The following is a 24001-nucleotide window of genomic DNA, read 5'->3' as shown; positions in this document are numbered from 1 at the left end:
CCCATACTGACTCATTTGGGCCTTGCTGCCTCCAAATATGCCCTTCCCTTCCCCATCCTCAAAAGCCCTCACTTGATCCATCCATCCCAGTTAATTATTGTCCCATATCTTTCTCCTGCCTTTTGTGGATAAACTCCTTGAGAAGATCATCCAGAATAGGTTCTTCCACTTCCTTTGATCTGGCTTCTTAAGTCTCTATAATTTAGCTTCCAGCCTCATCCGTGAACCAGAACTGCTCTCTCTAAAGTACTGATGGTCTCTTACCAGCTAAATCCAATGGCCCTTTCTCAATTTTCATCCTTCTTGACCTCTCTGAAACCTCTGACACTGTCAACCAGCCTTTTCTCCTTCAAAGTCTCTTCTTTCCTGGTTCTTCTTCTTTCTATTTGACCACCTACCTCTTCTCAGTTTCTTGCTGCATCTTCATTCAGATAACACATACTAATCATGGCTATCCCACAGGGACACTTACAATGCTGTAGCCTGGGCTCTCCTTTTTTCCTTTTATATTACTTCATGACCACATGTCCTGCAGAAATCCTAAACTCAACATACCCAAAACTGAACTCATTACCTTTTCCCCCAAAACCTCCCCCTTTCTAAACTTCTCTAGAACTACTAAAGGTATCACCATCCTTTCAATCTCTTAGGCTTCTAACCTATGTACCATCCTTGACTCCTCAATGTTTCTCAATCCCCCACCCCATCTCCAATCTGTTGCAAAGGCCTGTCGATTTTATCTTTGTAACATCTCTTGAATATACCCCCTTCTCTCCTCTGACACTCACCACCTTATTACAGGCCCTCATTTCCTCATGCCTGAATTATTGCAATAGCCTGTTGGATTGCCTGCCTGCCCCAAGTCTCAACTCACTCTAATCCATCTTCTGCTGAGCTCTCAAAGTGATTTTCCTAAACTGGTTTCAGTCATGTTTCCCACCCCAACTTAATAATCTCCAGAAGCTTCCTATCACTTCCAGCATCTAAAATAAAATCCTCTGCCATTTAAAGACCTTTATAAGTGAGCCCCCACCCCACCTTAATAGTTTTATTACACCTTTGTAGCCCTTCCATCATACTCTTCAATTCAGTGGTACTGGCCTCCCTGCTTTTCCTAGAGCAAGGCACCCCATTTTCCAACTCCGGGCATTTTCACTGGCATAGAATGTTCTCCCTCTTCATCTCTACCTACTAGCTTCCTTCAAGTCCCAATTAAAATCCTACCTTCTACAGGAACTTTTCCCAAACTCCTCTTAATTCTAATGCCTTCCCTATATTGATTATTTCCTATTTCTCTTATATATAAAACTTATTCTTACACAGTAATTTGCATGCTACCTCTCCTACTAGATTGTGAGCTCCTCAGGGCAGGAGTGGGGAGGTGAAAAGACTATCTTTTGCTTTCCTTTGTATCCCCAAGGCTTAGCACAATGCCTGGTGCATAGTAGACCCTTAATAGATATTCAGTGACTGTCTGGTCAGTTTTTAGTTTCTCCTGGAGAACCAATCAGAAGTATAAGAGCAAAAACCTGTTTCTTCCTACAAAAGCCATGCTTCTCCCTTGCATCACTGAGCTGCTGTGGTATAGACCTGAGGACGGACTCAGGTGTGACAGGAAGCTTTAAAAAATCAGAGAGAAATGTCATTAGTTCATCATATTTGGGGCTGGGGAAGTGTCCTAATTGTAGTAAGCTGTATTATTATTCCCGCTTCACAAAGCTGAGGCTCAGCAAGCTTATATAACTTGCTATGGTCCTGTGACTAGTAAATGGCAGAGTCAAGACTCAAAACTAAGTTTTCCTGTTCCATTTTTAATAGGCGCTCTTTTTGCTCTAATTCATGGTGAGCAGAACTAGGACCAATAACTTCTCCCTCCGGAAGCTTGATTTGGAGGCGTCAGTTGCCCTGGTTTGGAGATGTTTGCTCGCTTTCCCTGACTGTGTCTACCTTTCAGGGTCCTTGCCGTCCTTGATTGTCTCCTTAATCCTTCGTTTGTGTCAGTTAAAATGGGCTAAAGTGGGCAGCGAGGTGGTGCAGTGGACAGAGCACCAGGCCTGGAGTCAGGAAGACTCCTCTTCCTGAGTTCAAATCTAGCCTTACACACACACTTACAGTTGTGTGACCCTGGGCAAGTCACTTAACCTTGTTTGTCTCAGTTTCCTCATCTACAAAATGAGCTGGAGAAGAAAATGGCAAACTATTTCAATATCTTTGCCAAGAAAACCCCAAATGGGGTCACAAAGAGTTGTACATGACTGAAGTAACTCAACAATAATAATTTTAAAAAGGCTCTCAGCTTTAAGCATTACTAGCCTATCTAATTATTTTGCAAAATGTTCTTTAAGCCAGTTTTCCGAATTTGTGTGTGTGTGTTAGGGTAGGAGAGAGGGAAGAGGGTCAGACAGACCCTCTCAGGGGTTACCAAACAATGTCCCAAATTATTGGATATTTTAGCATACATCTCCTTCATAAACAGATCTACTTTTTCCTAATGAAAATAACATTTAAATCAAAGTCAACAAAATTGAGACTAATAAGGAAAATTTTCTCCAATTGTCAGTGAATGCCTCACATTGATAACTGAATTATGGTTAGTGCCTGAAAAAGAAATACAAGTTACAACATCATCAGTAATGCTATGTTTTAAGAAACTTTGTTCCAAAAAGTCAACTGTATCCATCATATCAATATTATTTTTATACTTTGACTATAACAGTGATCATATCCACATAGAGAACATTTGCTGAGGAACTCGTCCTACCAATACAAATTTATTACTGTTTGGTAACTTAGTGTTAGAAAGGTTCCTGGGGCACTGAGAAAGTAAGTGACTTATCTAGGGTCACACAGTCAAATCTTCCTGATTCTAAGGCTAGTTTTCTATTCACTGTGATAGGCTGCCTCTTTTCTAGATATTATCATTAAGGTCATTAAAATATATTATTATGGTCATTTTAATAAGTTGTAAATATAAAATTGTAAGGAATTTTATCACTATCTGTACATTATTTTTATTGTATGCTTATGATTTGTTTATTATAAAATTGTAACAAGTTTTTCTTTTTATTTGGATAAAGCACAAGTAAAGAAAACTATTTGTATAAATTGTTTTCTGAAATGGGGGAGAGCATAATAATTTTATTTTGTTACAAAAAGTGTGTGTATGGGGGGTGCATCACTAAATAAAGTTTGGAAACCAGTGCCTTAAGTCCCAGTGATAAAAGGAATTGTGACAGTGGATTTTATAGACTTGGGCGGTCTTGCCTAGGAATTTAATTACCCTTTATAAGAGAAAAGTTACTTTTATGGGAAAACACATGTTTAGTTCTAAGTAACCAATTTAAAAATAAACTTTTGGAATAACACCTGTTTATAAATTGGGAAATACCTGGATTCCAACTCCAACACTTACTAGCTTTGTGACCTTGCAAAAATAACTACATTTTCAAATTTCTGTTTCCTCACCTGCAGCTACCTATCTTACATAGTTGTGGTGAAGAAAGAAATTTTTAAACCATAAAGTGAAGTGATTAGTTGAAAGGGAGTAGATATATTTTGTCAAGGACAGACATTTTTCTCATGCTCTTGGTACAACAAGGTCTATAATAGTTTGCTTTATGTCTTTTTCCAGACTGCAGCAGGGTTTTTCTTCTTTTTTTTTTTTTTCCAGTTTACTTCCAGGGTCAATTAGCAGAGTTCCTGATAGATAGTCAGGAATGTCAACTGCTATATTAAAGGAAAGGATGAAACTCTATGCACATCTTTTTTACTATTGTTATGGGAATAAATAACTCTCTCCATTAGGTATAAAGACCAGGGAATAAATTAACAACTCTCTTCATTAGAGGTAAAGAGTAGTGGGAAATCTAATCATTAGGATAAGGGAAATGGGGAAACAAGCATTTATTAAGTACCTATGTGCTAGGCACTATACTAAGCACTTTACAAATATTGTCTCATTTGATCCTCACAATAACCCTGGGAGGTAGACGTTATCATTATCCCCATTTACAGTTGAGGAAACTGAGGCAGAGAGAAGCTAAGTGACTTGATGTTGGTCACACATTCAGGAAAGTATCAGAGACTTGATTTGAACTCAGGTCTTCCTAACTCCAAGCCCTATACTATATCCACTCCACCATTTAGTTGGCTACATACACCCACTGATAACTATTAACTGAAATCACATAAATACACAAGTAGCATTTTTGAAAGAAGGACTTTCAACAATATGTAAAAAAAACCTATGAAACGAAATAGATTTTTTTTATTCAACTTCCTTTTCATAAGAGGAATAAAAACAGTTTTTGAATGACTAGAATGTTTTCTGAAAGGTAAGTTGATTTGTTTACTCATGTCCTACTGTTTGTGACTCATGGACCATACTGTCCAAGGTTTTTGTTATTTTTTTTTTACAAAGATATTGGAGTGGTTTGCCATTTACTTCTTCAGTGGATTAAGGCAAACAGAGGTTAAGTGACCTGCCCAGGATCACACAGATAGTAAGTATCTGAGGTTGGATTTGAACTCAGGTCTTCCTGACTCCAGACTCAGCACTCTATCCACTGTACCACCTAGCTGCAAGTCACTTAACCCCTATTTGCCTCAGTTCCTCATCTGTAAAATAGGGACACACTGGAGAAGGAAATGGCAAACTACTCCAGTATCTTTGCCAAGAAAATTCCATGAACAAAAATCTGTGGGTTCATGTAGAGTTGAACATGAGTCACCACTACCATCAACAATAACAATAACAACAACAAAATTGATTTATTTTTCAAAAAATTTTAAAATTATTCTATTATAAACAAAATCAATCCTCAACCAACAAAATAATATATAAAAAGACTTAATAAAATTAAGAGAATTTCACTCTTTGAAGTCAGTTATGAGATGATTACATTATATCACTCATATGATATTACATGATATGAAGAGGTTAGACTGGACAAGTACCCCTATAATCAAGAGATCTTGTCTACTGCCAAAGTTAGTATTTACAAAGCAATACCCAAAATAATGGAGGGGGAAAATCTATCTTCTTAGAGTCACTGGTCATGTGTTGAGCAAGGAAAGGATAAGAGGTGCTTAGCCTGAGTGTTATACTGGTTCTCATGGAATGTTAAAAGACCTAAAGAAAACCTCTGGTCTGGGGAGGGACATTAGGGTCATAGCTGGAAGGGACCTTTGACACCTAGTTCCAACAGCCTCATTTTAGATATGAGGGAACTGAATCCCACAGAAGTAAAGATCAAGAAGGCAGAGCCAGGATTCTCTCAACTCTAGATTCATGACTTTCTTCTGTCCATACCCATCAAAAAAGGCACATAATCTTAGTTATTATAGGGCTTTTCATGAGACAAATGGGGTGGCTATACTTGAATAGAAAAATAGAAAGAAGGCTCACAGATTTCTGGATGAGAGGAGTGGGGAAGGAAAGGTAGGGGTAGTTTTTCATGATGTAGATGGGGCAAGAGTTTATAGAGACAGAACAAGTAACCCTAGTATCAAACAAAATTACCCCATTTGAGGGAGCTCATTCATTTACTCTTGGGGGACACCCAAGAGTTAACTTTGATTTTTAGAAGTGCTAAAGATATTTTCTTTGTGACCAAGTCCAAAGGTAGGAAAACGGCACCTGCAGCAAGCTATGGAATACAGCACCTTTTTAGTGGCTTAAATTTCATAGATTTCAGATTTTCAGACTGGAAAGGACTTTGAGGATCATCAGGTCTATGCTAATTTTACTGATAAAAAAAAACAAAAACTAATATCCAGAGAGGCTAAATGATTTGTCACGGAAAACTTAGAGGAAGACAGGGACTAGAATACCCCAGGTTGAGAAGGTGTTAGGGTACAAAAGCTCCATTTTTAAAGCAAAGATCCATGGGGCATATCTAAATAAATAATTGTGCGCTGGGCATGGGAATCATGGATTTTGTCACAGTCTAGGACCTCTGAAGGTCTTGGTGGTAACTGGTAGCAGAGACCTAATGTGTGGAGCAAAGGGCTAAGAACACAGGTTTGCTCCAGGTTTAAGACCAGGTAGGCACAGCCTTTATTTCCGGGGTGAATATCATCTGCAGTGTTGATTGGTAACTCCTGTCCAAGTGCTGTAACTTCTTAACCTTTCTCTCCCAGTCCACTCCAGACAACCCCCCACATTTCAGTCTGCATTTGTAGACTCAAAAGCTTACATAAACTTTTAAAGGCTGAAGCTGGAAGTCTGACTACAGATTATCTAGTTTGCCAGCAAATTTCAAGCAGGAAATTAACTATCACAGAATGACATTGAAAATTCAGGAACTCTCTTGTGTAATCACTTTATTTTGTTTAAAAAAATGTTGCAAGAAAACATGCTGTTCTTGTTTATTTTGTTTTCAAGTCCTGAAATTTTTCTACAATAATACTTCTAAATTGTAGTGTTCCCCAAATCTTCCCCTCCCAAACCCCTAACAAAACACTTTGGGTCTATTTGTAGTGCAAACATTTCTTTTACCACAAGTTAGGTGGTATAGATCCTATGAACTTGGGGTTATTTTGGGAAGTGATCTTTACTGATTCTGCTGGGTTGGTTTGGCTGTGCTGAGTTTCTCAATCTCTTGTCCAGGGTCCAAGTGGTTAAAGAGCAGTTTTACCACCCATTCCATTTCCTGATGTTCACAGAGAAAGGCAACTGCTCCCCTCCCCAAGTTTCCCTTCCAGACAATATCAAAAGAAAATACATAACTTTCTTCCTTTCCTCCCATTCTGCTTAATCTGAGCTTTCAGGCAATCTTTCCCATTTATCCACAGAACCACCCAGGGTGTGGGTGCCCATTTCTGCACATGAAGGAATGGGTAGAGAGTGAGAAGAGTGAGAGAAATCCCAGATGTGTAAATCCCTCTGTCCTAGAGGTGCTGCTGGTTGTGTGTAGGTCTATATGTGGGTTGTTATCGTATACACCTGACCTAGGGTGATAGAAATTTCCAATCAAGCTCCTGGAGAACCACTTGTGGCCGGGCGGGGGATTTTAGGAGGAGTTTCAATGTTCAACCACCCCCTAGAGAATGATCTCAGTGGACAGAAGAACCTGGTCAAGGATTATGTGTTTATCTCCTCCAACCCTCACTATGGAACCCTGTCCTGCTCTCAGTGGGGAGCTTGCCAGTCAGGCCTCATATCCTGAGCTACCTGAGCTAGCTCTCTGTCTGTCTATCTATATTGCCGCGTCTGTTCTCTCTCTGTGTGTCTGTTTGTCCATCTCTGTCTCCTTTCCTCTCCCTCTCCCCCTTTCCTTCCGTTCCTCTCTCCATCCCCACCCTCCCTCTCCTTTTTCTGCTTTCCTCTCTCCTCCCTCCCTTCCTCCAATTCCCTTTCCCTTCTCCCCCACCTCCCCAGTGCTCTAGCTCCCACCCGCTCCCATCCTCGCCAGTCTCGCTGCCCTTGGGCGGGCTCTTGGCAGGGCCGGGGGAGCAGAGCTGGGCCAGCAGGGACGGCTTACCAGAAGCGGCGGGGCCCAGCAGGAGCAGCAGGGTGGGGAGCGTGGCTACCACGGCTGCGGACATGGCTGCGAGTGGGGTGCGCTGGTCCCCAGGGACGGTGTACACCGCGAGCCTCCCCTGCAACCTGGGGGAGGGGATAAAATTGGGGGAGGGGGGAGTGGTGTTTGGCTGCCCGCCTCAGAAATCCGGAGCTCGCTTCCACAGCCCACCCCTGACCGTGACCCCCACCAGTCGCTGGCACTGGTGGCGGCAGACAGACACGGGGGCGGGGGGGGGAGGGGAGGGAATGGGGGAGAGTCCCTTGAGGGGTGGGAAGAGCCTTGGCAAAAGACCCTGTTCCTAGTGTTGCAGAAAGGCACCAGCGCTGGGGCTGACTGTAGCTTCCTTTGGCTCACAGAGGTCGCCAAGCGCCTCCTTTCTCAGGACCCCTGGGAAGGCAGAAAGCGCGGGGACTGGCCCCTTACAACTCCTCCCTGTGGGGTGCTGGGAACTTCCCTCTTTTAGCTCTTCCCTTTTGGTTTTGCTTTGATCTCTGAAGGACAGTGAAATAGGAGTAATTGAGGGGGCACCCTGTCCAATCCTCGCTTCCGGTGGTTAAGAGAATGAGTCCAGTTTTAGCTGACCCACTGCTCTTCTAAATTAATGGACCCAACAGAGGAAAACATTCAGTTAAAGGGTAAAAAACAAAACAAAACAAACAAACAAAAAACCCCCAGAATAATAGCATACTAGAGTCATATAGCTTACATGCCATTCACTTTACATGCAAGGCACTGTCTTGGTGCCGGGGATACAACGACAAAGAAGTAGTCATACTCCCTGTCCTCAAAGAACTTTCATTTTACTGAAATATCAGTGCTAGGAGAGACCTTGAAGTTCCTCTAGTCCAACTCCCTCATTTTACAGATTACATTAAATGCAATAGATCTTCAGAGCACCTACTGTGTGCAAAGCACTGTGCTAGGTGCAGAGATGGAAAGCACTAGTGGCCAAATCAATCCTTATTTTTACCATAATCTTTCTCCTTATTGTATTTTGCATATTCAAGTTTCATCTCCTGTAAGCCTGACGAATCATTGGAGTCTCATAATCCTAGAACCAAGTCTTTTAATCTGTTGTTCTTAACAAGAGGTCCTCTGGGGTAATGAAAAATGACATTATTTTCACTAATCTTTTTAAAAATCCTATATATTCTATTTTATTCATTTAAATACGTTATTCTGAAAAGGAGTCCATAGGCTTCACTGGATTGCCTAAAGGGTGCATAAAAAAGTTTAAGAACTCCTGGTCTAGAACCACATCTCATTCAAATGAAGAATATCTTTCTTATCTCTGTTCCTTTTTGTTTCTCCTCCAAGTTGCCAGCAACATAGTAAATCCAAGATCTATCTCCTCTTGTGAACCTTCTCTTTTTAATTTCATGTTGTCTATTGGCAATGGATTTGTCAACCTTATTTATTTACATATTTAAATAGCCCATTCTGTGCCCTTTTAATGTTTGACCTTGCTGGCTATTCAACCAAAGTTAGTTTCTCATTCACATTTGCAAGTAATAGCCTCCAAAGTGATTATTACCTATTATTGGCAACTTTAACATCCCCCCCAACCAAGCGAATTAGATTTGCAGAAGTATTACTTTAATTTTTTCTTCTAAAAAATTATTATTTTGTAACATTCTTGTTTTTAAATTTTGAGTTACAAATACTCTTCTTCCCTCTCATCCTCTTCCATAACTACCAAGAGGGCAAACAATATATCGATTATACATGTGAAATCATGCAAAACATATTTCTAAATTAGCCATATTGAAAAAAAAAAGCAAGATAAATAAAGAAAGAAATGTTTCAATTTGTACCCAGAGTTCATCGGTTCTTTCTCTCTGGAGGTGGATAACAGTTTTTCATCATGAGTCCTTTGGAAATGTCTTGGATCATTGTACTGATCATAGTAGCCAAGTCTTTCACAGTTGATTATCATTACAACATTGCTGGTACTGTGCACAATGATGTCGTGGTTCTTCTCCCTTTACTTTGCACCGGTTCGTATAGGTCTTGCCATGTTTTTCTGAAACAACCCTCCTTATCATTTCTTATAGCACCATAGTACTCCATCACAATGTTACAACTTGTTCAGTCACTCCACAATTGATGGACATCCCCCCAATTTCTAATTCTTTGCCATCACAAAAAGAACTGCTATAAATATTTTTGTACACATAGGTCCTTTTCCTTTTTCTTTGATCTCTTTGGGATACAGACCTACTAGTGCTGTTGTTGGTCAAAAGGTATGCACAGTTTTATAGCCCATTGGGCCTAGTTCTAAATTATTCTCCAGAATGGTTGGACCAGTTCACTAATCCACCAACAGTTCATTAGTCATCTCCTCCAGCATTTGCCATTTCTGATAAGTGTGAGGTGGTACCTCAGAGTTGTTTTAATTTGGATTTCTCTAATCAATAGTGATTTAGAGCGTTTTTTATATGACTATAGATAACTTTGATTTTTTTTTTTTCAGAAAACTGCCGGTTCATATCCTTTGACCATTTATCAGTTGGGGAGTAGCTCTTATTTTTATAAATTTGACTCAGTTCTATATTTAGTATATATTTGAGAAATAAGGTCTTTATCGGAAAAACTTGTTGTAAATATTTTTATATTGTTTCGTTGTCTATGGCACCTGTTAGCAAAACGTAGTTTCCCTGATTATCCCTTTTAATTAGGTCTATTTTTGCTTTTGCTTTGTCTGAGATCATGATTGCTACTCTAGCCTTTTTTACTTCAGCTGAAGCATATTAGATTTTGCTCCAATCCTTCATTTTAATTTTGCTTGTGTCTTTGTTTCAAGTATGTCTCTTATAAACAATATATTATTGAATTCTATTTTCTAATCTATTCTCCTCTCTGCTTCCATTTTATGGCTCATCCCATTCACAGTTATGATTACTGTATATTCCCCTTCATCCCATTTTCTTCTGTTTCTCCTTCTTCTCTCTCTCATTTTATCCTGTCCCTTCTCAAAAGTCTATTTTGCTTCTAACCACTGTCTCCTTGAATCTTGCCCTCCCCACCCTGCCCTTTTACTCTTATTCCCTTCCCCTCTGTTTTCCCTATTATGTAAGTTACATTTCTATACCCAACTGAGTATGTATGTTATTCCCTCTTTGAGTCAATTCTGATGAGAGTGAGGTTCAAGCATTGCCTGCCACCCCCTCCATTTTCCCTCTTATTGTAAAAGCTCTTCCGTGCCTACCTCCTTTATACGAGAAAAATTTCCCCATTCTACCTCTTCGCTCTTCTCCCAGTACATCCCTCTATCTCACCCCAACATTTTTTATGATCATACCAACATAATAGACTCATCTACACCCATGCCCTCTGCCTATGTAAACTCCTTTTAACTACACTAATAATAAAATTCTCAGGAGTTACATGTATCATCTTCCCATATTAGGAATGTAAACAGTTTAACTTTATTTAGTCTCTTATGATTACTCTTTCATGTATACTTTTTTATGCTTCTCTTGAGTCTTCTGTTTGAATGTCAAATTTTCTATTCAGCTCTAGTCTTTTCATCAAGAATGATTGAAATTCCTCTATTTCATTGAATATCTATTTTCTCCCCTGAAGGATTACACTCAGTTTTGCTGGGTTAGTGATTCTAATCCTAGCTCCTTTGCCTTCTGGTACATGCCTCTGGAACAAGCCTCTGCTCCTTTAACATGGAAGCCACTGAATCTTGTGTTATCTTGACTGTGGCTCTACATTTGGCCAATTCTACTTTTTAAAAAAGTTCCTTTCTTTGGTGAATTTTTGTGCCTCTTTGACCGTTAGGCCAATTCTATTTTTTAAGGTCTCATTTTCTTCAGTATTTTTTGTGCCTCTTTTACCAAGCTGTTAATTCTCTTTTCATAATTTTCTTGTATCATCATTCCCATTTATTTTTGCAAGTTTTCCTCCACCACTCTTATCTTTTTCTTTAACTCTTGCAGGAATTTTTGTTGGGCTTGGGTCAATTAGCATTTTTCTTTAAGGTTTTTTTTTGGTAACTGTTTTTCACAATGTTGTTTTCTTCTGCGTTTATGTCTTGATTTTCCCTGCCATCATAGTAACTTTTTATGGTCAAATTCTTTTTTGTTGTTGTTTGTTCATTTTCCCAGTCTATTTCTCAACTTTGACTTTCTTAACTTTGTCTTAAAGTGGGGCTCTGCTGCTAGTGATGGGAAGCACTATCCCAAGCTTCAGGTTTTTTCATGCTGCTATTTTCAGAGCTAGTTCTAGGGTCTCCAAGTTTTTGGTGCTTCCAAGGTGGTGTTATTCTGGGAGAGGTATAGTCACTGCTCTCCTGATCTGTATTCTGATCCTTACCAAGGAAGGGCCCCTGCTTCCCTATAGCTACATACACTAATGCTCCTCTCTGCCTTGGTACTGTGACCAGGGCCCCCTGCTCCCTTGTGACTGACAACCAGTGCTCTTCTCTTTCCTGGAACTGCAATCCAGAACTGTTTATGGGCAGCAGAGTTGCCAGTCAGCATCAGATGTAACTGGTGCTAGCAAAGAGTTCTTTGAGATCTCTTTCTGAGCAATTGTCAAACCCCCTCACTGTTTCTGGGCTGAGAACTCTTGAAGCTTTTCCTACTGTTGCTGCTACTGCTGCATAGGTAGGCTCCAGACCTCCACCCTGGTGTAACTTCTCCTGCCTGCCTCTTAATTTTTCTTAGGCCAGAAAAATATCTCACTCCAATTTTTTGTTGGCCCTGTCTCTCCAAGATTTGATTTGAGGTGTTATTTTAAAGTTGTTTGGAGGAGAATGTTGGGAGAGTTCAACTGAGTTTTTAGTCAGTCATTTTTCACTCATGTCCAACTCTTTGTGACCCCATTTGGGGTTTTCTTGGCATAGATATGGGAGTAGTTTGCCATTTACTTCTCCAGGTCATTTTACTGATGAGGGAAATAGGGTGAAGTAACTTGCGCAGGATCACACAGTTATAGTCTGAGGCCAGATTTGAACTCAGGAAGGTGAGTTTTCCTGACTCCAGGCCTGGTGCTCTATCCAGTGTGCCACCTAACTGCCTTGTTCAGCTGGGTGGTTGCCCCTAATTTGCCATCTCAAATCTGCCTCCCATAGCAGCATTATTTCCTTAAGATTGATAGTTGATATTTTGAGTGATGTGTGATTTTTATCCAGTTGAATCTGACTCTTATGCCTCATCATCTTATGGTGGTAATTCTGGGTTCTCCGTGGTTATGCTGGTAAAGTTCAGCTCTTATCAAATTGTGGCAGATCTTATCAGGCTATAAAGTCTTTAAATACTGGTCCAGTGATGCATTGTGAATTTAGTTAGTGCCAAAACAACAAACACCAGAGAGGTGGCCAATCAGTGATGAAAGTTTTGATTACAGCAATCAATGAAATACACAAAAATATAGATACCACCTCTCTTTTGCTACCTCCATAATTATGGTGACAACTTGGTACAATTGATAGCACAGAGAAAGAGATTGAAGACAAAAGAAGTTAAAAGAAAATGATTTCCTCTTCAAGTGGTAACTCTTGTAAATTCTCCCACTTACTTTTTCATGACACTGGAATGCTGAAAAGATCTGTGATTTCATTGATTCAGGTTGCCTCCAACAATTCAGATTGCAGACTGGAATCCATTCATGTCTGCACATCCAGTGAGAATCTCATCCCATATCTTCCCAAAAGTTTGTCACTAGGGATCTCTTTTTCATAGTGACTTATAAACATTAAGGCACCATATAAATGTTTTTATTATTATCATAGATTAATATGGTAAGCAGTACTAGTGACTAGACTTCCTAACTCTGCGTAAGACAGCATGGCATAGCTGGGGTACTTTGTATAATAACGCTTGGTTCGTAAATCCCATAACATTTGAGAGCAATAGTGGCATAATGTTAAGAGCACTGGATTGAAATCAGATAATCTGGGTTTGTATCATGGCTCTGGAATTTATTACTGTGTGATCACTGGTAAATTAAATCTAGGTGGTGCAGTGTATAGAGCAATAAATTTGGAGTCAGGAAAACCTAAGTTCAGCTCTACCTCAGAGACTAGTTATATAATCCTGGACAAGTCAGTTAACCTCTTCTGGCCCCAGCTTCCTCATTAGTAAAATGAGGATAACAATAGCACCTATCTCATAGGATTGTTGTGATATAAAATGGAATAATAAACATAAAGTGCTTTGTTAACCTTAAAGCACTATATAAATACTGGCAATTAAAGAATATAAATTAACTTTTAAGGCCTCAATTTTTTCCTCTATAAAATGGAGAAAATAATGCTTATAATACTTAACTGCCAAATAGGTTATGAAGATCAAATGAAATAATGTGTATAAAGTGCTTTGCAAATGCTTAAGTGCCAAATTCAGCTGGGCCATTGGTGTCTAGGTAGCACAGTGGATAGAGTGCTGGACTTGGAGTTGGGAAGAGCTGAGTTCAAATCCAGACAAACATTTCTTAGCTGTGTGACCCTGGGCAAGTCACTTAACCTGTTTGCCTCAAATTCCTCATTTGTAAAATAGGGATAATAAAACGCCTTCCAGGATTTCTGTGAGAATCAAATAAAATACAATTTTAAAATGTTTTGCAAACCTTTGTGCATTATATAACTGCTAGTAGCTATTATTATATACATGTCAGCAACCATGATTATTAGAGTGATAGGGACAGAACCGACAATTTCATTAATACTGGGAACTCCTAGGTGAGCAAACTCTCTCAGTTCAGGCTAAGCATCTCTGTCACTCATAATCCTTTTTAAAAATCTTTTTTAAAACAGTATTTTATTGTTTTCAATTACATGTAAAGACAATTTTTTAACATTAATTTTTAATAAAATTTTGAGTTCCAAATTTTTTCCCTCCCTCCCTTCTATCCCCTCTTCCTAACATGGTAAACAATTTGATATAGGTTATATATGTACAATCACATAAAACATATCTCCATATTAATCATGTTGTAAAAGAAGAAACAGAACAAAAGGGAAAAAAACCATGAAAAAAATAAAGTGAAAATAGTGTGCTTCAATCTACATTCAGATTCCATCAGTTCTTTCTGTGGATGTAGATAGCATTTTCCATCATGAGTCCTTTGGAATTATTTTGGATCACTGTATTGCTGAGAAGAGCTAAGTCAGTCACAGTTGATCATCACACAACATTGTTGTTACTGGGTACAATGTTCTCCTGATTCTGCTTACTTCACTTTTACTTATTTGTTTATTTATTTTTATCTTATTTTTTAAAATTTATTTGTTTTTAGTTTTCAACATTCACTTCTATAAGACTTTGAGTTCTAAATTTTCTCCCCCTCCCAACCTACCCCCTTCCCAAGACAGTGTGCAATCTGATATAGGTTCAACATATACATTCATATTAAAAATATTTTCACATTAGTCATGTTGTAAAGAAGAATTCGAACCAATAGGAAGAACCATGAGAAAGAAGAAACAAAAAAAAAAGAGCAGATAGTATGCTTCAATCTGCATTCAGATTCCATAGTTCTTTTTCTGGGTGTGGATAACATTTTTCATCATGCATCTTTTGGAGTTGTCTTAGATCCTTGCATTGCTGAGGAAAGCTAAGTCTATCAAAGTTGGTTATCGCACAACATGGCTGTTACTGTGTATAGTATTCTCCTGGTTCTGCTCACTTCACTCAGCATCAGTTCATGTAAGTCCAAGTTTTTCTGAAGTCCACTTGCTCATCATTTCTTATGGAACAATAGTATTCCATTACATTCATATACCACAACTTGTTCAGTCATTCCCCAGTTGATGGGCATCCCCTCAATTTCCAATTATTTTTTTAAATTTATTTTTAGTTTTCAATATTCACTTCCACAAGATTTTGAGTTCCAAATTTTCTCCCCATAATACCCCTCCCCCCAGAAGGCATGATTCTGAATATCCCTTCTCCTAATCTGCCCTCTCTTCTATCACCCTCCCCCCTTCTCTTATCCCCTTCCCCTTCTATTTTCCTGTAGGGCAGGATAGATTTTTATGCTCCATTGCCTGTATATCTTGTTTCCCAGTTGTATGTGAAAACAACATTTGTTTCTAAAACTTTGGGTTCCAAATTTTCTACCTTCCTCTCTCCCCACCCACCCTCAATGGAAAGGCAAGCAACTCGATACAGGTTATACATGTGTAGTCATGTAAAATACTTCCATAGTAGTCATGTTATGAAAAACTAAGTATATTTCCCTTCATCTTATCCCGCCCCCTATTTATTCTATTCCGTCCCTCCTCAGAGGTGTTCGCTTTTATTACCCCCTGCCCCTATCTGCCCTCACTTCTATCATCCCCCCATTCTCCTATCCCCTTCCCCCCTACTTTCCTGTAAGGTAAGATAGATTTCCATACCAAAATTGAATGTATATATTATTCCCTCCTTAAGCCAAATCCAATGAAAATAAGATTCACTCATTCCCTCTCATCTTCCCCCACTTCCCTTCCACTGCAAAAGTCTTTTCTTGTCTGTTTTATATGAGATAATTTACCCCATTCTACCTCTCCCTTTCTCCTTCTCTGTATATTATATATATATATATATAATTCTCTCTCACCCCTTATTCTCCAGATATCACCCCTTCATCTTCAATTCACCCTGTGCCCTCTATCTATCTATCTATCTATCTATCTATCTATCTATCTATCTATCTATCTATCTATCTACATACATACATATAATTTTTTTTTCCTCCAACTACCCTAATACTGACAAAGGTTTCATGAGTTACAAATATCATTTCTCCATGCAGGAATGTAAACAGTTCAACCTTAATAAGTCCCTTATGATTTCTCTTTCCTGTTTACCTCTTTATGCTTCTCTTGAGTCTTGTATTTGAAAGTCAAATTTTCTATTCAGCTCTGGTCTTTTCATCAAGAATGCTTGAAAGTCCTCGATTTCACTGAATATCCATTTTTTCCCCTGAAGGATTATACTCGGTTTTGCTGGGTAGGTGATTCTTAGTTGTAATCCTATCTCCTTTGCACTCTGGAGTATTATATTCCAAGCCCTCTGGTCCCTTAGTGTAGAAGCTGCTAAATCTTGTGTTAGCCTGATTGTGTTTCCACAATACTTGAATTGTTTCTTTCTGGCTACTTGCAATATTTTCTCCTTGACCTGGGAATTCTGGAATTTGGCTATAGTATTCTTAGGAGTTTTCCTTTCATTATCTCTTTCAGGAGGTGATTGGTGGATTCTTTCCATTTCTATTTTGCCTTCTGGTTCTAAAATGTCAGGTCAGTTTTCCTTAATAATTTCTTGAAAGATGATGTCTAGGCTCTTTTTTGATCATGGTTTTCAGATAGTCCAAAAATTTTTAAATTATCTCTCCTGGATCTATTTTCCAGGTCAGTTGTTTTTCCAATGAAATATTTCACATTGTCTTCTATTTTTTCATTCTTTTGGTTTGGTTTTACAATTTCTTGATTTCTCATAAAGTCACTAGCTTCCATTTTCTCCTTTCTAATTTTTAAGGAAGTATTTTCTTGAGTGAGCTTTTGGACTTCCTTTTCCATTTGACCAATTCTGCTTTTTAAGGCATTCTTCTCCTCATTGGCTTTTTGCACCTCTTTTGCCATTTGGGTTCAAGGTGTTATTTTCTTCAGTATTTTTTTGGGTCTGCTTTAGCAAGCTGTTGACTTGTTTTTCATGATTTTCTTGCATCACTCTCATTTTTCTTCCCAGTTTTTCCTCTACTTCTCTTACTTGCTTCTCAAAAATCCTTTTTGAGCTCTTCCATGGACTGGGACTGATTCATATTTTCCTTGGAGACTTTGGATGTAGGAACTTTGACTTTGTTGTCTTCTTCTTCTGTATGTTTTGATCTTCTTTGTCACCAAAGAAAGATTCTATGGTCTGACTTTTTTTTTGGACTGTTTGCTCATGTTCCTAGACAATTACTTGAGTTTTAAATGCTTTGTTAAAGTAGGGGTCTGCTTCCAGTGTGGAGAATGTACTGTCCTAAGCTTCAGGGGTTTTGTGCAGCTGTTTTCAGAGATACTTCTAGGGACCTGTAAATTTTTCAGTTCTTCCAAAGTGGTTTGATCAAGAATGAGGTGTTTACTCCTTTCCTGGCCTGGGTTCTGATCTGAGTGACCACAAGCACTCTTTTCTGCCTTGGAACTGTGAGAAGGATTCCCTCTCCACCTCCACTATAAGCTCCACTATGCCAGCGCCCTTCCTCACCCCAATAGTGCCATCTAGAACTGTGACCCAGATCCAAGCACAGGCAAAGCAAGAGAATCCTGCCTCAGCACCAGCAAAGAGATCCTGGCAATCCACCTCTGATCAGCCACTCGATTCCCCCTCCATCTATGGGACAAGAGCTCTGGAAGCAGCCACCACACTGGGGCTGTGCCAGGATCAAGCTTCTCTCTCACCATGGTCCAACAGACCTTTCCTACTGACCTTCTAAGTTGTCTTTGGTGTTTGTGGGTTGAGAAGTCTGGAACCCGCCACAGCTGCCCATGATTCAGTCTCCTGGGGCCTGCTCCAGGTGTGCTGAGGCCTGGTCTTTGCCTGAGGTGCCACACTGAATTGTGCTCCTCTCCCCGCCCAGTACAATAGACCTATCCAATCAACCATCCAGGTTGTCTTGGGCTGGAAATTTGTTTCACTATGTCTTTTTGTAGGTTCTGTTTCTCTAGAATTTGTCTAGAGCCATTTTTTACAGGTATTTGGAGGGAGATGGGGGAGAGCTCAAGCAAGTCACTGCTTTTATTCCACCATCTTGGCTCCGCCCCCCCCTCAATTTCCAATTCTTGGCCACCACAAAAAGAACTGCTATACATATCCTTGTACATGTTGGTCCTTTTCTCATTTTTTATGATTTCTTTGGGATACAGCCCTAGATGTGGTATTGCTGAGTCAAAGTGTATGCATAGTTTTATAACCCTTTGGGTATAGTTCCAAATTGCTATCCAGAATTGTTGGATCAGTTCACAACTCCACCAACAATGCATCAGTGTTCCAATTTTCCCACATCTTCTCCAACATTTATCATTTTCCTGTTTTGTCATGTAGGTCAATCTGATAGGTGTGATGTGGTACCTCAGAGTTGTTTTGATTTGCATTTCTCTAAATCAATAGTCATTTGGAGCATTTTTTTCATATGGATAGCTTTAACTTTTTCATCTGAAAAGTGCCTGTTCATATCCTTTGTCCACTTGTCATTTGATGAATGACTTGTAGTCTTAGAGATTTGACTTAGTTCTCTATATATTTTAGAAATGAAGCCTTTATTGAAGACCCTGAATGTAAACATTGTTTTCCAGTTTTCTGTCACATAGCCAGTATGGTCAGAGGCAGAACTTCAACCTAGGACTTCTCAGTTTTGGAACTGGCTCTCTGTCTATACCCTATGTTATCTCACCACAACTAATACTCCAGATTGAAATATATGATTTTAGTTGGAGGAGGTCAGTCAGGGGTATTCAGCCTAATGAGGTAACAAGCTGATGAGTCTGTGTGAGGCTGTGAAGGGTTTAGACATGTCCCTTTGATCTGTTTTTGACTCTGTGGGGTGACTTGGGGAATGTACTAGCCTTGGACTGTTGCGGTAGGAGCCACTCCTTTGTTCAGAACCTGAATCTGTTCCTGATTGCCTTACTTATAGGCCCTTCATAAAGGGCTGGCTCCTCCCACAATAGTTTAGACAACTCTTAGTATAGCAGCAGAGATAAGAGCTTCAATGTTGGTTATTAATTTTTCACTTTTTTTGGTTAGGCAATCAGGGTTAAGGGACTTGCCCAGAGTCACACAGCTAGTAAGTGTTATGTGTCTGAGGTCAGATTTGAACTCAAGTCCTCCTGACTCCAAGACTAGTGCTCTATCCACTGGGTCACCTAGCTGCCCCTTTTATCACTCCTTAAAAGTAAAAAAAAAACCAAAAACCAACAACTACCACCAACATTTGAATACTCCACCAAACAGGTAAATTTGAATACTGGAGAACACTAGATTTAAAAAATGAGAAATTTTTTTTTATTAAAAACAGGATTGAAAGACAATACAACCAATTAAACTTGTTTAATATTTACATTTAAATGAATTCATCTCAATAAACAAAGAAGAGGCAGCGTGGTTGTAGCAGATAGAAGGCTGGCCTTGGAATCAATACTGTGTCTGTGACTGGGTAAATGACTAAGTCATTCTGTGTCCCAAGAAACTCTCTCCAAAAAAAAATTTTGGAACGATTATTGAAAAGCATTGCTTGTGGGAGCTTCTCTCCAATGATGAAGTCCTGAGTCCCATGAAGTTTCATAATTTCTCAGTTACTTCCCATGAACTCTCATAAAGATTCTTTGTCCATTTGTTCTCATTCACCTTGTCTCTGAAATGGTCATAGTTGGTGTGTACTCCATTCTTACAGATACGCTTTTCTTAATTTCTCAGTATTTCCTAAAGATGTTTCCAAATTTCTTTGTATCATTCATTTATTTCATTATAATATTCCATTATATTAAGGCACCACTGTTTTCTATTCCCCCATGTTACAATTTTATTTTCATCTAGAAGCAAATTGATATAGACCCAATATCAACCTAGGTATATTTTTGAATTAAATACTCACACTTTAGTGTTTATATAATGAAAATGGTAAACACCACTGGCAATTTATTTAGGGTCCCAGAACTACTTATAACACTTTCAGATAATGATTAGACCTTCACCAATCACTTTCATTATTAAGGTTCCATATTATTTTTCCACAGTGTAAACCTTTTCATAAATGTGGTAATTCATCTATTGGTTTCAAACAGAATGTCATATAGTTAGCTTAACAAAATTAAATCTCAGACATTTGAAATTATATCACTTAGTTCTTATGTTAATCCACTAGGGGGAGCAGCACATTATTGTTTGTATACTGGGGATTCTGTGTGTGTGTGTGTGTGTGTGTGTGTGTGTGTGTGTGTAGTGTGTGTGTGTTACACATACGTATTACATATTTAATGAGAACTAGTAAGCATATGTATTTTAAAAGAAATTTCTAGCTCAGTGTAATATATATGAATCTAACAAAAATGGATTCTATAAATAGAGAATATAATTCTTAACAGCAATCCTAAAAATATAAGATATTTTTATAATATAAAGCATATACATAGGTACACAAATTAAAACTACAAGCATATATTTGAAGAAGATAGAATTGAATTACTAATAGACACTTGGGTTAGCCCAAGTTCAACATCTTATTCAGTCACATGCAAAGAACTGAACAGGAGAACTAACTGAGCTGCCTCCTCCTACTGTTTGTCAGGGAGGAAGCCAAGAAAAGATGGAGACACGTGTGTATGGATGAGTACGGTTGTGTGTGTGTGTGTGTGTGTGTGTGTATGTATATGTACAAATACATATAACAGAAGACATGTGTGTACTTATTTACATATATAAACATTTAAAACAGGTAGGTTGAGTTCAGGTCTGACTTTCTACCGTACAGAATTTTAAAGTTCTGAATTCTGTTTTTTGGTGAGGCAATCAGGGTTAAGTAACTTGCCCATGGTCACACAGCTAGTAAGTGTCAAGTGTGGGCTGGATTTGAACTCAGGTCCTCCTGACTCTAAGGCTGGGGCACTATCCACTGCACCACCTAGCTGCCACCAGAGCTCTGCATTCTTGAAGACTATTGATAGACATTTTCTTGGCTCAAGTTTCCCTACACTTAAAAAAAATTCTGTTCATTTAACTTTTTTCACCCAGTTTTTATTTGTCTCTAATCTTTATAGTGCTCTGGATCCTTCATTAATTTCTTTGTAGCCTGAAATTGTGTATTCAAAGAAGTTATCAGGACCAGTTATGTGGGATGATTTTTTTTGGGAGGGGCACTAAAAGTCCCCTTGACTCAAAGATTCTCTTCTATTGGCCTTATATGATGCCTGAAATTCTTCACTTAATGCACTTTTAGTCATTAGTGGTCCATATTAAATGCAGTATTATCTAGGTAGGAGGAGATAACATATTAAGCTTTTCTCAAATCTTAATGCTAGTTTTAATCAGCTATTTAGTTCTAGGCATTAAACTTGGTCAAGGAGAAGTGAAAAAAAAAAAAGACAAACAGCTAACAACTGCTGGGTTTAGGCAGAAGGAAACAGAGATCCAGAAAGGTCTTTAGCTTCACCTTGAACAAACATTTTTGAACTGTATATGGTCTGCAGCAGACTGTGTAGTTACTGCAAAGTTATCCCCTTGAGCAGGGGAGTAATTTATTTTTAGTAATTCAATTTTATTGTCAGTTCCAAATTCTTTCCCTCCCATCTCCTCTTCCCCTATCCATTGAGAAAATTGAGGAAAACAAAACCCATTACAAATACAAATTGTCAAGTAAGACAAATCCCTATGTTAACTATGTCCCCTTCCCCGCCCCCCAAATATTCTTCAATCAACACTGAGTTCATTGGCTCTCTATTTGGAGGTGGCTAGCATGTTTTATTGTGAATCCTCTAGAACTGTAGTTGATTCTATTGTGTTGATCAAGGTTCCTAAGTTTCAAAGTTGTTTGTTTTTATATTATTGTTCATATTGTATAAATTATTTTCCTGTTTTTGATCACTTCATATTGTATAGTTCATACAAGTCTTCCCAGGTTTTTCTAAAACCTCATCATTTCTTATAGCACAAGTAAACCATTTTCCAATTGATAGGCATTCTCTCAATTTCCATTTCTTTGCCACAATGAAGAGTCATGCATATTTTTGGATACTTACATGGATCCTTTTCTTCTTTCTTTGATCTTTTTGGGATATTGATCTAGTAGTGATGTTGCTGGGTTTTATAAGCTTTTGGGGCGTAATTCCAAACTGCTTTGCAAAATGGCTGGACCGGGTCACAGATCCACCTACATACCTAAATGTACCAACAGTTGGGGGCAGGGAGAAGTACATAGCTTATTTTGTGTCATAGACCCCTTTGGCAATCCAATGGATCCTATGGATCCCTTCTCAGAATAATCTTTCTAAATTCATAAAATAAAATACATATGATTACAAAAAAATCCAATTATATTGAAAATACAGTTGTATTTTTTTCCCACCCAAGTTCATGGATCCTTTGAAATCTAGCCACAGAGCCCTCTGGGGGGTCTGTGGACCCCAGGTTAAAAACCTCTGTTTTACGGCCTTAACTCCATAAGAACAGGGATTATTTTTTATTTAAACTTTGAATCTATTCTAGGCCCTTTCATAAACACACAGCAGACACTTGATAAATATTTGTCAAATTAAATTTTTGATACAATGGAATTGGAACATAACATATTAATAAAACTTATGAAATTATCTTGGTAATATTTTGTAAAGCAAAACTATGCCATGTTTGCCTATATATGCATCCTGTTGAGAACCCTGGAGTGACTGGGACCAGTAGAGTAAGAGCACAGAGAGGTGATTATTGTCTACACTGTTCTCTCTATTTAGCTGAAGAGAAGGGTAGCACCAGCAGATGCAGAATCTAAAATAAAGACCATCAAATTGGGAGGGATGCTCATTTTAAGAGCATGATAAGGGAAAAGCCAAGGTAAGAGAAGAACCAGGAGAGCCTTTGATCTGAAGGCCACTGGGTTGGCGATGTCCAAGTATCTGGATCTCTCAACAAAATCACAAAGGCAGAACTAGCTGCTATAATCTGGCTGGAGGAAATTTTCTTGTGGTCAACCAATCAAGAACAGAGGGAGCTGAAGGTGAGAGAGCATTAGCTTCCAGGGGCTAGAAAACTAATTTCTAAAAGGTATATGAGAGGGGCAAAGACCATAGTTTTCATTCAGGAACACAGAGGAATACTTCCACTCTATCTTCAACTTTTTGTAATTAGGCTTCTGCCTCAACCATTCTATTAAATTTATTCTTTCAAAGGTCCTATAATCTCTGCTCCTGGAAAGGCTGAGGCTGGTGGATTGCTTGAACTCAGGAGTTCTGAGTTACAGTAGGATGAAGCTGGATCAAGTGTATTCATTAGGTCTGGCACCAATATGGAGAGCCCCTGGAATTGAGGGCTACATAAGGATGAGCAATCTGATCCAGGCTGGAAACAAAGCAGGGCAAAGCTTACAGACCAATCTGGCCAGTGTAGGTGAGATAAGACCAGAGGTTAAGATCACTGGATCTCTTAGGTCCTCTCTGGCAACCCAGGATGAAGTGCTAGGGACCTCAGAGTCCTTGGTCCTGACCTGTTGGGATCTGACCATTGTAGCTCTGTTGGTCAGTACCACTGTTAGTTATCCATTTTCCCTTCCAAGGTCTCTCCACCACTCAGAAGAGCCACCTCTAGCTATATAGCTTCATCACACTGGTGCTCACTTTGCTGGAGTGGTCCTTTTTCCTATTTTCAATGGGCTTCTGATCTATTTTTTTAGTGCAGTTCTGGGGTGGAAGATGTCACTTACTGGAGGTTCTCACTGACTTTCTGGATTATTTGGTCTATGGTAAACTTCAGGATTTTGTTGGAGTAGGTGTGTGGGAGTTGAAATCTGTCTCTCAC

General features: G+C 38.9%; 1 protein-coding gene across 4 annotated transcripts in view; it reads right to left on the bottom strand.

Annotated features, from left to right (window-relative positions):
* LOC114045604 (lymphocyte antigen 75-like) overlaps positions 1–24001 on the bottom strand; it is a 183742-nt gene that overhangs the window by 36549 nt on the left and 123192 nt on the right. Inside the window, exons 36-37 of one of the 4 annotated variants that reach the window (XR_003569404.1) lie at positions 22234–22372; positions 19500–20031 (exon numbers count right to left, since the gene is read on the bottom strand). The exons of 1 other annotated variant lie outside the window; for it this stretch is intronic. Coding sequence is in view for 1 of the 3 variants with exons in the window: in XM_027865680.1 (XP_027721481.1) it covers positions 22365–22372 (8 nt within the window). In the remaining 2 variants the exon portion in view is untranslated. Of the gene's footprint in view, positions 1–19499; positions 20032–22133; positions 22373–24001 lie in introns of those variants that run through there. 2 more of the 4 variants (XR_003569405.1, XM_027865680.1) reach the window with 2 other exon arrangements.

This window comes from Vombatus ursinus, unplaced genomic scaffold, assembly GCF_900497805.2.
Source record: "Vombatus ursinus unplaced genomic scaffold, bare-nosed wombat genome assembly UNPS02014779.1, whole genome shotgun sequence".
Classification (NCBI taxonomy): Eukaryota; Metazoa; Chordata; class Mammalia; order Diprotodontia; family Vombatidae; genus Vombatus; species Vombatus ursinus.
The sequence above is the reverse complement of the archived record's forward strand: the minus strand, read 5'-3'. Positions and strand labels throughout refer to the sequence as shown.